Source organism: Oryzias melastigma, linkage group LG15, assembly GCF_002922805.2.
Source record: "Oryzias melastigma strain HK-1 linkage group LG15, ASM292280v2, whole genome shotgun sequence".
Lineage (NCBI taxonomy): Eukaryota > Metazoa > Chordata > Actinopteri > Beloniformes > Adrianichthyidae > Oryzias > Oryzias melastigma.
Genome location: NC_050526.1, coordinates 10,069,490 through 10,082,614, shown reverse-complemented (window position 1 = coordinate 10,082,614; position 13,125 = coordinate 10,069,490). Strand labels below are relative to the sequence as shown.

The following is a 13,125-nucleotide window of genomic DNA, read 5'->3' as shown; positions in this document are numbered from 1 at the left end:
GAGGGGATTCATTTTTACACATTTTTATAAAAAAAAGTTTTTCCAGGCTCTTGGCTTGAAGTCAATTAAGTTTTTCAGAGGCAAGTTCTCCAGCTTTTGAGACTACTCGTTCACATGGCACTGATGATGGTGGAGTGCATACAAGTACTGCAATGGATCCTGGGCCCTTGGCAGGTTGCCCTCAGCAAGGTATTTCTGGACCTCAATACCAGAATCTGCTGTGGCATTGGTCGTCTGCCTGCCAACTCCCTCGTCCAGCTGCTGCCACAGGTTATCTAAGAAACAACAGATTTCATCTGAGTAGTCATTTAGTACCAGTACATGATTTCCAAAGAATTACATGCCCAAATAAGCTGATAAACTTAAACACAACATGCCTGAAGTGGGTGCTGATAACTGTTGTGAAGAAGGTCCAGGCTGTGGCTCAGTAGATGTGCGCCCAATCAAAGCAGCACAGTCAAAATCTGAGTGTTTTCAATCTGGGGGCTAGAAGTGTTCATATGATTATCACGCTTCATGTCTCCAGATTGGAAGCAGTGTCTGCGACTTGTCGCATAAAGTTGCAATCACACCGGACATGATTTGTGCGGCGGAGACCACCAGTTTTAATGTTAAGTCAATGGTATAGATGTAAGTTGAGGCGATCTGAAGTCCCATGGTGCAATTTGAGTGATGAGTGGAAAGCGAAGGTCTGGTATCAGCTCGATTTGAGTGGCTCGGCAAGAATTAGGCGGCTGAGCCAAAATTTAAATATCTGAAGTTTGACAGGTCGTTGCATCACATCTACCAATAGGGAACTCAGGTTTGGGCACTTCATGTTTTCAGTGATTCAAGAAGCAAGTAAAATATTAATCAACGCGAGTTTTTGTCCTAAACTTTCATCTAATTCCTCGACCCGCTGGGGCTGCGGAGTTACCAGGGTGGGTCAAGAAGTGGTAAATTCCGGGTAGATCGCTAGCTTACCGCGGCGGCTCTATGGCTGCAGTCACCCAACCTCCTACAGTCCAGCGGAGCTCGCTCGTTAGATACGCCGGCAGACAGACAGCCGCTGATAGTCCAGATAGTCCTTTAAAATATCATTTTGAAAAGGGATATTTCCGCTTATGCTGTACCAAAACTTTCTGCTTTCCGCTTCTGTCTACAGATTGATTCTGGTGCCATCTTGTGTGTGACTCTTTGATGGCAGCATGGGGCTGCACCACATTAAGGCACTTATACTTCCTGTTATTTTGTATATATAATGTAAATAAGGATTTTTTTCAGTTTGACGAGATTTTAAAAACGTGAATCCACTCGATCTTTTCTCAGAGGTTTGTGGATGGTCATTTGTTCAGTCGAACTCTGATCTTGGCGGGGTTCCAGTCATGCTGGTTTGTGTGTTTTGCTTTCAGCAGCATGTATGGGCATGCCTCTCATTTCATCAATTCCAGCTCTCAGCTGTTCCCAGTCTTCTCCTTTTCCCTGCAGCATCTCTGTGCGTCATTTTGCTTCGTTGAAAGACGACAAAAGCCTCGCTGGAGCCTCAACCCTAAAAAAAAAAATGCTTTTCATCAGAATTAGCATCCTGACTTACTCAGACTGTGCTCAATGCACACACACACTTACCAGCTTGAAGTGAGCTGGGAGTTTGGGATGCTGTTGGGTGGGGAGGTGATGAAGCATTTGCCATGAGAAAGCAGAGCTCTCATACTTGTTGAGCCTCCATCCAACCACCAGCCTCAGCTCTGAAGTGGCTCCTCCAGCCTCAATTCAAATGTCTATTTCTGTGTAAAGTCAGCTAAACAAGTACACTGTGACGTCTGGAGAAGTTTTTAACAGATGCTGTGGACTTCAGAGTGGAAAAGATGGACCTTCTTACAGTGCAGGTCCTGCTGACATGGATCTTTTGTCTGTTCAACGGTAAGTGCTCCTCTGTTTGTGTGAGGGTCATGCTCACACAGCTTTTTCATGTTCCTTTCTTTTTTGTTTTGCCTTGAAAATGCTCTTTCTTTCTGGTTATTGAAGCTTTCAGTTGATTATCTGTCTAGAGAACCAACAGTTGGGTTTAGAGCCATGTTTAGAAATAAGAGCCAGCTCCCTGACACACAACCTGGTAACCCAAATAGGGCATCAGAGCACTGTTAGCCTTGGACCTAAGTCCTGTGTTACACTAGCCTTCAGAGAAATGGTTAGTACCGGAAAAGGGTTTTCTTTTTATAAAAATAAATGATAAAATAGGGTACAAATTAAAATAAATAAATAAATCATTCATTATAGATCAATACCAGAACCAAAAAAGAATTACGTGTTTCCAATATCTCAACAGTTGAGTAAAGAAATGCAAATGTTGAGGTGTGACTTTACATTGATGACTAATGCATCTATATTATTGTCATGCTAATCATGTTTGAGTTCTTAAAATGACTGTTAATATATGTTCCCATTTATAATTCCTAAGTCACTTTGCTGCACCTCATCTCTAAATTTTATATTGTAAAATTTGTAAAAATTTTGTTTCCATATTTTATATTGTAACTTTATTCCTGTGATGTACGCTGCTGACCTCTTGGCCAGGTCACCCTAAAAAGAGATCCTAATCTCAACAGATTTCATCTTGTTAAATTAAATGTATATATATATATATATATATATATATATATATATATATATATATATATATATATATATATATAAACATGAGGCTCTGTACCTGGAAATTAGAAATGGCCATTTTTGAGCTGTTTTTAACCTTATTTATAATGCATTCAAGGACAAGCAATGGACTGTAAATAAGAACTGGACTAATTTACCTCTCTGATCATCAAGTTCCAAACAGGAAGTACCCATGCTTCCAATAAACCAAAATCCCACAGACTTCTATAGAAAAATAAACAGTTATCACTTAATTATTCAACATACAAACTGACCAATCAGATGCCTCAAGTAGAGTATGTGGTCTCACGTCTAATGTTTGATTGATATTCGTGAGTCCACTTGGTCCAGTTCTCATACACAGTCAATGAGGAAAGCTGACTCAGATGCTTTTAATCACTGTTTGGTTGCAGGTTAAACTCTTGTTTTATGGTTCCAAACTTTTGACGTTGAGGTTAAAAAAAAATCCGAACCATTTAACCTTTGACACCATTTAGAGAGGTTCAAGCTTTGTCATACAAAATCTGACCGACTGCAGTCACTTTCTCCATCCTCATCCCCACTTAAAATAATAATAAAATAATTCTTGCAACAATCATTATGAGTTGTTAGGTCAGCGGGACACAAAAAGATGGGATATGTAGTCATGGAAGAGTCTGCTCAGTTATACCTTTATGCCTTTTGATATTAAAACATTTGTGTTTTTGATGCCTAAAATTTGTATTTATCAAGTCATCAGTGACATTTTATAATTTCTGTATAGTTTTTTTCTACTTCTGCTTATGCAGACTTTGGTGTTTCGTTGTGTAAAAAAGTACTATAAAAATACATGTTTCCTTTAAAATAATAAGTGTTTGAGTTTTAACATTTCTACGTGAAATATTTTAATTTAAATCTAAAAAAATGTATTTTATGTTAAAATCATGAAAATGTTTAAGGTTAAAACCTGGATTTATCACTGCAAAGGTAAACATTCAGCCTGCTGTTAAAAACTTTTCTACAAATCTTGTGCTAAAACATAGCATACCCCATTTAACACAGCTGTTCTCTTCCAGCGACATTTACTAACTCACCCACTGCAGTTATGGACATGAGTGCTTTATCTGAGAACGTATTTGTTGATGCACATCATGTCTTCTTACGGAACCTGAAACTATGACCTTTAAATTCAGGGACAGCCTGGAGCTCTGCTTTATATGGCAGCAATAATGAGCTGTAGACAATATTCTATGAAGGGAAGAACAGCTTAATCTGTTCCATAAAAAAGCTTAAGGGTAACCAAACGAGGAAGTTGGAGGCTGACTCCGCCCACAGTCAAAATGTGAAAATCCAGTCAGAGGGGCGGGGCTGGAGAAAAGGACTTATCATTACTGGAGCTGCAGGTCATGACATGAGACTTCTGAAATTACTTGAGACTTCAATGGTTTGACCATCACGAAATTCAACTGTAATACACCAATTTGACCTGTAGGGGGCAGCACACAGGTTTTGATTATATTTTCAAGAATTAAAAAAGTTCATTGTCAACAATTTGGCAATAACCAACAGACAGCACCTTTAAAGCCCCATTTATAGAGGTCAACAGCCAAAAAATACTCGATTTGGGGTTTGGTGACCCTTTAAATTCTTTCGTTTGGATAGAATCTGTTTCTGAATTTATGGTTCAATCTCCTCTTTATTCAGTCTGCTTTTCTGTTCATATCTGAATTGATCTGCATTTATTTACCTTTTAGTTCAATAATCTCATTATTTGCTGCCTTCATGTTCACATTGATTAAAACGATGCTCTAGAAATAATACGACTTAAATTGTTTGTTTTTGTGTTGAAGTTTCGCTTTGATCAAATTTCCTCTAATTTAAAAACATTCTCAGTGGTCTTTTAATTATGATGATGCGGTTTTTAGACAAAATAATAAAAAAAAGCCTGTGTTGTTTTCTAGGACAAAGTTTCTGCGTTGGTGTTGAGCAACACCGCCCCCCTTCCCCTCCACATTTCTTGGACCGTTCTGTTTAAGCAGAGCAGTCTTTTTTTCTAATTATGATCATGTGGAAGCATTAATGTTCAAGATAATATTGATTCAGATCTAATGATGTGATGAATGAAAGGTCAGACTGTTTGAATAAATTGTTTGTCAAACCATTAAAACATAATGCATTTAAATTTATTTTTAGGATTTTTAATCTTAAACCAAAAAATATTGACTGTATATGAGAAGTGGACTGAGTGATCACTCCACTCTGGTGTTCCAAACAGGAAGTTCCTGCTGGTTCCAAGAACCCAAAATTGTATAGACTTCTATTGAGAAATAAGCAGTTATGTCTTGATCATTCGTTTTTTTCTCTTATTTTTTCTGTTGCACCATTTATTCAAGCTATAAACTGACCAATCAGAAGCCTCAATAAAAGTATGTGGCCCCACCTCTCAAATCTTCAAAACATTTAACTGATCTCCTCAGCCCTCTTTCAAGTGTCAGGGGTTTGGACTTCCAACAAGCTCACCCCTGATTGGTTACCATAGAAACATAGACTCTGACCGACTGGGACCATCCCTGACATTTGTATGGCTCCAACATGGTGCCATCCATATTTTGAAAAAATGGCAGCCAAATTGCAACACACTCTCAGTAAAATGCATAAATATTCCACGACTTTGCACTCTGAATTACCGTGTATAATATACGCCAAACACGCTTTTTGCGTGCATATGATACGCAATGGTAGGGAATGGGTTGCGGCGGCGTACAATATACACGACTTTTTAGGTTTCGTTTTGATCACGTGGTCAGAAATCCTCCGGCTCTTTTCTAAATGACGTCGTTCCCGATTAAGGTTAGGATTACGGTTATGGTTAGGGTTAGAAAAGCAAATTGTTCGTTTGTGGGGCTGTCTGTGATGCTCACACCTCCACCAGGGGACGTGTCAAACGTGGAAAACACATTTTAACATGTTTAGGGCCGCGCGTATTATATGCACGCAAAAACCGGTTTTGGAGTATATTATACACGGTATTTCCCAAATCGTGGAATATGTACGCATTTTACTGAGACTGGGCTGCAAATTGACTTTATTTGGTTGAAACCGAAAGGGTGATGTCACACTCGATCTATCCAGCTCTCCTATACAATGATACATTTGGAGATTTAAATATTTATTCTATGAAATATTGCTTTGAGCATATTTTAAGGTTTTGAGTCCTTTGAGACCAAATCTTCCCAAATGGAAGTTTCAGAAAATATCTTCTATTTTGCAAACAGTGTAATCAGAGGAGTTGTGCTGAAATGTGAGCTCTGACATGAGTCTTAATTCCTCGTTAGCAAAGAGACTTAACTTACTCCTCAATGAACCAGGAGGTGGAGGGCCAAGAGAGCAGTGATGAAGAGTGTTAACGTTAAAAAGACTGGTCTCAACCTTCACACTTAAGCATTTAAAAGGCAGACAGGAGGCATGTTAGGCCATTAAGGAGTTTTGACAGTCAATTTTTTTTCCAAATTTTCACTATGTTTGTAAAACATCATAGGAAGAACTATCCCATAAATATGGACATTTTCAGTTTCATAACAGCTTAAAAATCTGCTCAAATCTGGTTTAAAAATGCTCCATGACTGACATCTCCAGGTGTGTCTGCTGTCCACCTGCTATTTTTGTACATCCGGAGATCAAAGCATAGTAGCATGACAACAGACAAGTAGACAGCAGAGAAGAGAGCCAGAGAAATGCACGTCAGCACTGCTCACAACAGAACCCCACTCTATGTGATCCCAGAGAGAGACCAAATCAGACAGCTGCCATGAAACCAGATCCTCCGTTCAGACCAGGAGGCTCGCCGGCGGGCTCCCAGAATAACATGCGAAGGAAGTAACAGCTTACGTCACATCATGCAACATTGTGCGGTTCATCATGACTAGACGAGGTGATAGAAGAGTCATGACAAGTGGGGTAGCAAAGTCAAACTACTTTACTAAGATGGATTTCATGTATTTATCTTTTTAATATTGTATACCATTACTTTGACTTTACTTTATTGATCAAACATTTAAGACTTCCATTCAATTTTTTTCGTTTAGTGTTTCATCACACAGTAGAAGTCATAAATGATCACATTTCATTAAAAAATATATATGTTTTTGGTAACTTAGGTACCAAAAATAGACAGAGCACAAAGAACCAAGTACATTTTTCTTTGAAAGAATATTTCTGTCCTGTAAAAAACATTTAAAAATTGCAATATAGAGTCAATTTTCCTTATGTCGACCGATATGTCACTTTTAGACTTCTGGTTTCAACCAAATGAATTCAGTTCAGTCGCCATATCTGTGTGAAATATTGGAGCCAGAAGACATTAGAAAGCAGCGATTGGTCCAAGTCGGTCTGAGTGAGTATTCTTTGGCATCCTCTCTCACCAATCAGGAGTGAGCTTGTTGGAAGGCCACACCCCTTTCACCTGTAATTAAGAGAATCTGTCAGTCAAATGTTTCGGACGTTCAATGTGTGACCACCTACTGTTATTGAGGCATCTGAGTGGTCAGTTCATAACCTGAATAACTTTAGCTTAAGAAAAAAAGAAATAGGATTATCATGAACATGTTAAAAACACGGATCAGAGCATGAGCGGTTATTCTGACAAATAGAATGACAGAGTAACACCTGTCATTGAAGCTATATTCAGCCTATTTTACTTTATTTAGTTATTTTACTCTATTTGTGATGCTGTACAGACGCTGATACTTGAATTTTCCTGAGGATTTCCAAAGGGATTAATAAAGTATTTTCTATTCTATTCTATTTCTTTCTCTATAGAAGTCTATGGGATTTGGGCACATTGGAACCAGGAGTACTTCCTGATTGGAACTAGGGGGAGGGGGTCACTCAGTGCAGTTTTAACATCTCTGTATTAGTCCAACAAATATAATTATGTCTATGCGTTTTGAGACCAGTTTTTTGTAACATTCTGAGAAAATATTTTTTTTTTGTCCTTGAAGACAAGAAAAAGTCATCCAAGTGATTTCTTGAAGTTGAGTCATAGCTTCTGATATTACTTTTATTTTTTTAAAACGTTTCACCAAAGTGGCTTCAGTAGTCTGATGATTCTCCATCAGTCTACTGAAGTCAGATTGATGAGTGGTGAAACATATCAAGAAAGAAATCCAGATGCCATGACTCAACTTTAAGATATTCTTTCTGGAAAATTCTCTGGATAATCTACAAAATCTATTTGAACTTCTTTGTTGTTTTTTCTTGGTATCCTTCAAACTATATTTTCAGTTGTGTTGTTCATCAAGTGAGCTTTGATTAACCTTAGAAAAGTGTGAGGATTGTGAACTTTGGTTTGTTTTTTGTCATTATATCATGGTTCTGGTTGTCTGTTCTGTCACACCAGTTTCTGTTTTTTCATGAATCCCAGCTGTTTTCATTTTAACATTAATTACCCTCAGTCTATTTAAGTGTCTGGTTTTCAGTTCACCTGAGGCCCGTTTCAAGAAGCAGGTTTTGTTGGAACTCTGAGTTCGTGAACTCCAAATTCGGTAAAACTCTGAGTTTTCGGTTCCAGAAAGAGGGATAACTCAAACCCGGGAAAGTGGGCGAAACCAAGCCCGTTCCAAGAAGCGGGTTAGGATGAACTCAGAATCAATCACTATGGTAACTGAGTCTGTGAACGAAACCTGGTCGGTAGCAGGTTTTCTTCAGGAAACTTAGAGTTCTCTGCGGTCTCCGCCCCTTTTTAAAGTGAAAGATGTTCAAATATGAGTTCTTCATTAACATTTAGAGAACATTCACATTAGAGACGTCACGTTTTCACCACTCAAAAACCAAAATGACATGTTCATTCATAGAGGATCATGTAGAGAGGAGGCTGATTAATCCAGAGGAAATGTTATTTACGTCGGTAGAGGATTTGGAGGACACGAGTCGACTGACTGCAGTTTCCCAAATAATTTTTATTTCAGCGATATTATAAATAGTGAGTTTTTCCAGGGACTTGCTATTAAAAAATACAGTTTTCTTTTCCTTATTTTAAAACCTTAACAATAGGAATTAAGGAATGTCAAACACGGGAGAAGGATGTGGACTTATCCACGGTCCAGGACTTGTGTCAGATATTAGCTCAATTGACAGCAATGCTGCATCCCACTGCATAAGTAGCGAGTTCGACTCCCGGCTACGGAAAGTTATTTTTACGTCTAAAAAAATTCGGCGAATATTTTTTAAGTCTTGAGAATTAAAATTAAATAAATACTTTTTTAACATATGCCAGGCAGCTACAGTTTCTTTTTAGCGTGCAGTGATATCTGTGTGTGTAGGTGGGGGGTTACGATCACGGAGATTACTTATTAGATTGGTAACAGATCAAAAACCATTCCTTACTCAACAAGAGACAAAATAACCTTCCTGACATTATTTATTCATTATTAGAAATGATTCAAATAACTGCAGATATTTTCTCTCTGTTCTACCGCTGCAGCTGTGTTGCTTTTCTTGCAGTAAATGTTCTCCTATAGTCGCATATGCTTGAAGGAACTTATCAATTTCCCTCGCCGGAAGTACGTAACTCAGCTGTTTGCTCCCGTTGCCATGGTGAATCATGCTGTCTTTGCTCCATTGATCAGGGCTTTTTATGGTCGCGACGCTCACACCTGATTCTGGTTCTGACAACTTCAAGTTGATTGAATCAAACATTTTCAGCTGTTCTGGAACCGAAAACCCTGAGTTTGAGAATTTTGAGTCCAGTGACTCTAAGTTCAGGTTCGAACTCTAAATTTGTTGAACCTGCTTCTTGAAACGGGCCCCTGGTCCGTTCTGTCTCTGGTTTGGTTTTGTTGATTGTCTTGTTTGAGTTTATTCACTGAATTGTTAAGTTTCCATTACAAAGCCCAGTCTCCTGCGTTTGAGTCCTTCACCACTGGATCCTGACAAAAGAAAAACTGAGCTTGAAGTTTAAACACAACAAAACTTCATCAGAGTCACATGTGGCTCAGGAGGTGGATTCAGACTGGACACATTTGGTTCTCTCACAGTGAACCAGAATTAATTCCCAATTAATTCTGAACACATTTTTAGTCCGAGTACGCCCAAGTGGACCCTGGTCCAGGATCAGGAATCTCTCTCTGACCCATCTTGTCTTTCGAGGTGGTCTCGGTTCATTTCCGTTCAGACTGAGCTTCATCTGAGTTTCTTCAGTATTTATAGGCTCTATGCTCAGAGCAGAACAACTTTACCAAACGGCCGCTGTAGCCGGGCATTATGGGATGTGAACAGCGTAGAATGAAAGTAACAGAGACACAGCAACTCATTGAAATGTGGTTGGATGAATGCAGACTTATTAAAACAGCTTTTAACGTGATAATTATTGCTTCTCACAGCTGTAACAATTATCATCGTACCTTCTTTGTTGTTTCCTCAGTAACAATCTTCTAACCTCCACCATACCAAAGTAGTAATGAAAGTGTTGAACCTGACGTTGACAGATGTTGAAAACTGGTCAAGCGAAATATAATAATGGCTGAAGAGATCTTTAGTCACATGTTTTTCTTTACAAGCTTTGATTTGAAACATTAAAACAGTCCGGTTGTGTGAATACAGACCAAACTCAACGTTCAGGACTCCATCCAGACCAACTGACTTTTCCAGACTTTCAGTCCGCCTAATTTAGCTTCTTCTGAATTCAAATAAATGGACGGTAAAGGATGTGACGAAGAAGTGTGATTTACAAGTATGACCGCTGCTTTTTTTTCTTCACTTTTGGCCTCATTTCTGCCCGACAGGTGAAGACTGGGACTACCAGACGTCACTTTGATCTATTTGAAAAGCAAACTTTCTGAACCTTCAGATAAACATAAACATTTTTCATAATGATTAACGGGGTATTTATTTTAAACATGCATAATTCAAGAATGCAGCAGCATGTTCAGCTCAACAGAATCATGAATGAAAAAGCTTTACCCATTAAATGAGAGTTAAATGAGTGCTGGCTTCTCCAAACAGCTGCTTAGCTCCAGGATTAGTTTGACATGTGACGAGTTAGGGTCAGCTTTGCACGGCGTGCTTGGAAGCTCGCGGTTGATCCAGTTTGAAGACTTCACTGATGTGGAATGTGGATCTCTCCTGGAGAAGACTCAGGTTCTGGTTTGGGGTTGAGAAAATTTGCTTCCTGAACCAAAGTTTAAATGTTCAGATCACTCGGTTCTAGTTGAGGTGTGAAATATTTCTAGACTTTATTTCATTCAAAGTTCATAGATTCCTTGTTCCGGGAAACAAATGTTGTTTTATCTGTACTTGCCTTGTACTCCTTGTACCTTAAATGAATGAATAGACTGAGACAGAAGGGTCTTAAAACAAAATAGGTAACAACATTGAATTTGACTACTCTATTTTTTCAAGCTGTCCCAAAAAACAAGGAGAAAAAGACCAATAAAAATAAAAATACATGAAATCAATTTAAGATTTTATTTAATACATTTATTAGAAAATAAATAAAATAAAACTATGCTATCCTCTTGGCATCTTACTCCTTATATACTCCTTGTATACATAGAGTACAAACATACTGAGACCTTTAAATATGATGATTATCAAGCAGTGTTTGATTAATTATTTGAAAGGGGATGGGAAGAAACAGATTTATATGATCCCACCCCCTTTTTATGTTTTTTTATATAATTGTCATAATTGGGTTCTTAACATACATTAAAAAGTTATATAAGTCGCAGGAGCAAAAAATGTCTAATCATAAAAGAAAAAAACAATACATAAATCGCACTTTTGGAAGAAAAGTCTGTTTCAGAACAAATCCACCTAGGCCAGCATAGCAAAAAATAAAAATATATGCAAGTATACTAATCTTTTGATCTTTATAAGAAAAATATCAAAGTTTAAAAGGAAAACAGATTCTCTTATGTATGTTTTGGAAGACACTTGCAGCTGTCAATAGCAAACACTTTTTATATGTACTATATATTTAGATCAATAATAGAATACTTAGTTGTTAGAGGAAACGGCTGCTAAAAGAAGACCTGTGTTTACTGGGAAAAAAACAAATATATAAACCTTTTTATGCAAAAACAAAAAGAAAAAAAAAACACTACACAAATACATGTAGGTCACTCCTGAAGTCACACTCCTGGCTAAACGAAAAAGACTGCACCTTGTACTCCGGAAAACACGGCGTGTGTGGATGGGTGTGTGTATATATATATATATATATATATATATATATATATATATATATATATATATATAGAATTTAGGACTCTGAACGTTAACCCATTAACTCATGCAATAAAAAAAAAAATTAACGCATTAATGTTTATTAACGCAAATAAATTATACCTCGGGAAGAAATAGTCTTCCATTTTGCCTTGGACAAGTCAGGCAAGTCACGCTTTGTCAGCATTTTCCGCTTATACATGGTCACTTACACAATAAATAAATATTCAGTCGGTTTGCAGTACTTTATTCTTGTTTTTTTCTTCTCGGTTTAGATCGCGTTTTAACTAAAAGCAGGACTATTTGATCGATGGGCCGGCGTGTTGTTACGGTAACACCACAAGCGTTGCTGAGCCTCGACAGCATCAGCAAAGGAAAGCCATATAAATTATGGTTGTCATGATAAGTTAAATAAAGGTCAGAGAGAAAGCTCACCTCTTACTGCTTGTTTTTGTCCAGATAATTAAAAAAAAGTTTTTTTAAAAGCGGCGCAGCAGTAATATAAAACATTTGGGTTATGTGACCGGAACTTTTTTTATTTTTTTCATTTTAGGTCTACATGTTTCTTAATGCTGTTTGTCAGCATCTTTGGTTTTTTGTTTTTTTTAGTAATACTGCAGACATAAAATTCTTTAGAGTTCTGCTTATCTTACTGTTGATGCGTTTTGTACACACAATTTACACTTCTAAGTTAACACTTTTCTTGAAAATTCTGCAATAATAAAAATGAAGGAATTTTTTTTTCTTTGGCCTGTTTTTGTATTTATTGTATGACTGTATTGTCATATAAAATAAACTTTGTAAAACGTTGCACTCAATTGTGATTAATCACAATCCAAAAGTGTGATTTATCAGATTGTTTTTTTGTTTTGTTTTTTTGGATCAATTGACAGCAGTAATTAAAAAGAAACATTTTAAATGTACAGTTTTGTGTGTGATTTCGTATTATGATTATTTGGCGATTAGTGGTCTGCAAATACTCTAACTAAAAAAAATTAACTACAATCAATTTTTTCCAGGTTTGTGATTGATTTTTTTTTCAATTCATGGCCCTAATATTAATATTGATCAGATAAAGTTCTTCTTGATTTTCATCAAATGATAATATTACTGTGTTTTAGAAATAATTAATTGCTTATTGTTGATTGCTTATCAGAAAACATTTTTATGTTATCACAAGTTTCCCCATCCCCATAATGTGAAACTGAATTGTGTTTTCTTGAATTTATGAATATTTGAACATTGCTTGAGCTCAGTGCTTAACCTGTTCCACAGTTTAGCACCAGACACTGA

General features: G+C 37.2%; 1 protein-coding gene across 1 annotated transcript in view; it reads left to right on the top strand.

The window, feature by feature from the left end:
* Positions 1-1,650: 1,650 nt before the first annotated feature.
* Positions 1,651-13,125, top strand: part of LOC112161793 (acetylcholine receptor subunit alpha) — a 20,103-nt gene continuing 8,628 nt past the window's right edge. The window contains exon 1 of the mRNA XM_024297248.2: positions 1,651-1,899. Within this exon, the coding sequence (XP_024153016.1) occupies positions 1,845-1,899 (55 nt within the window). The 5' untranslated portion in view covers positions 1,651-1,844. The remainder of the gene's footprint in view (positions 1,900-13,125) is intronic.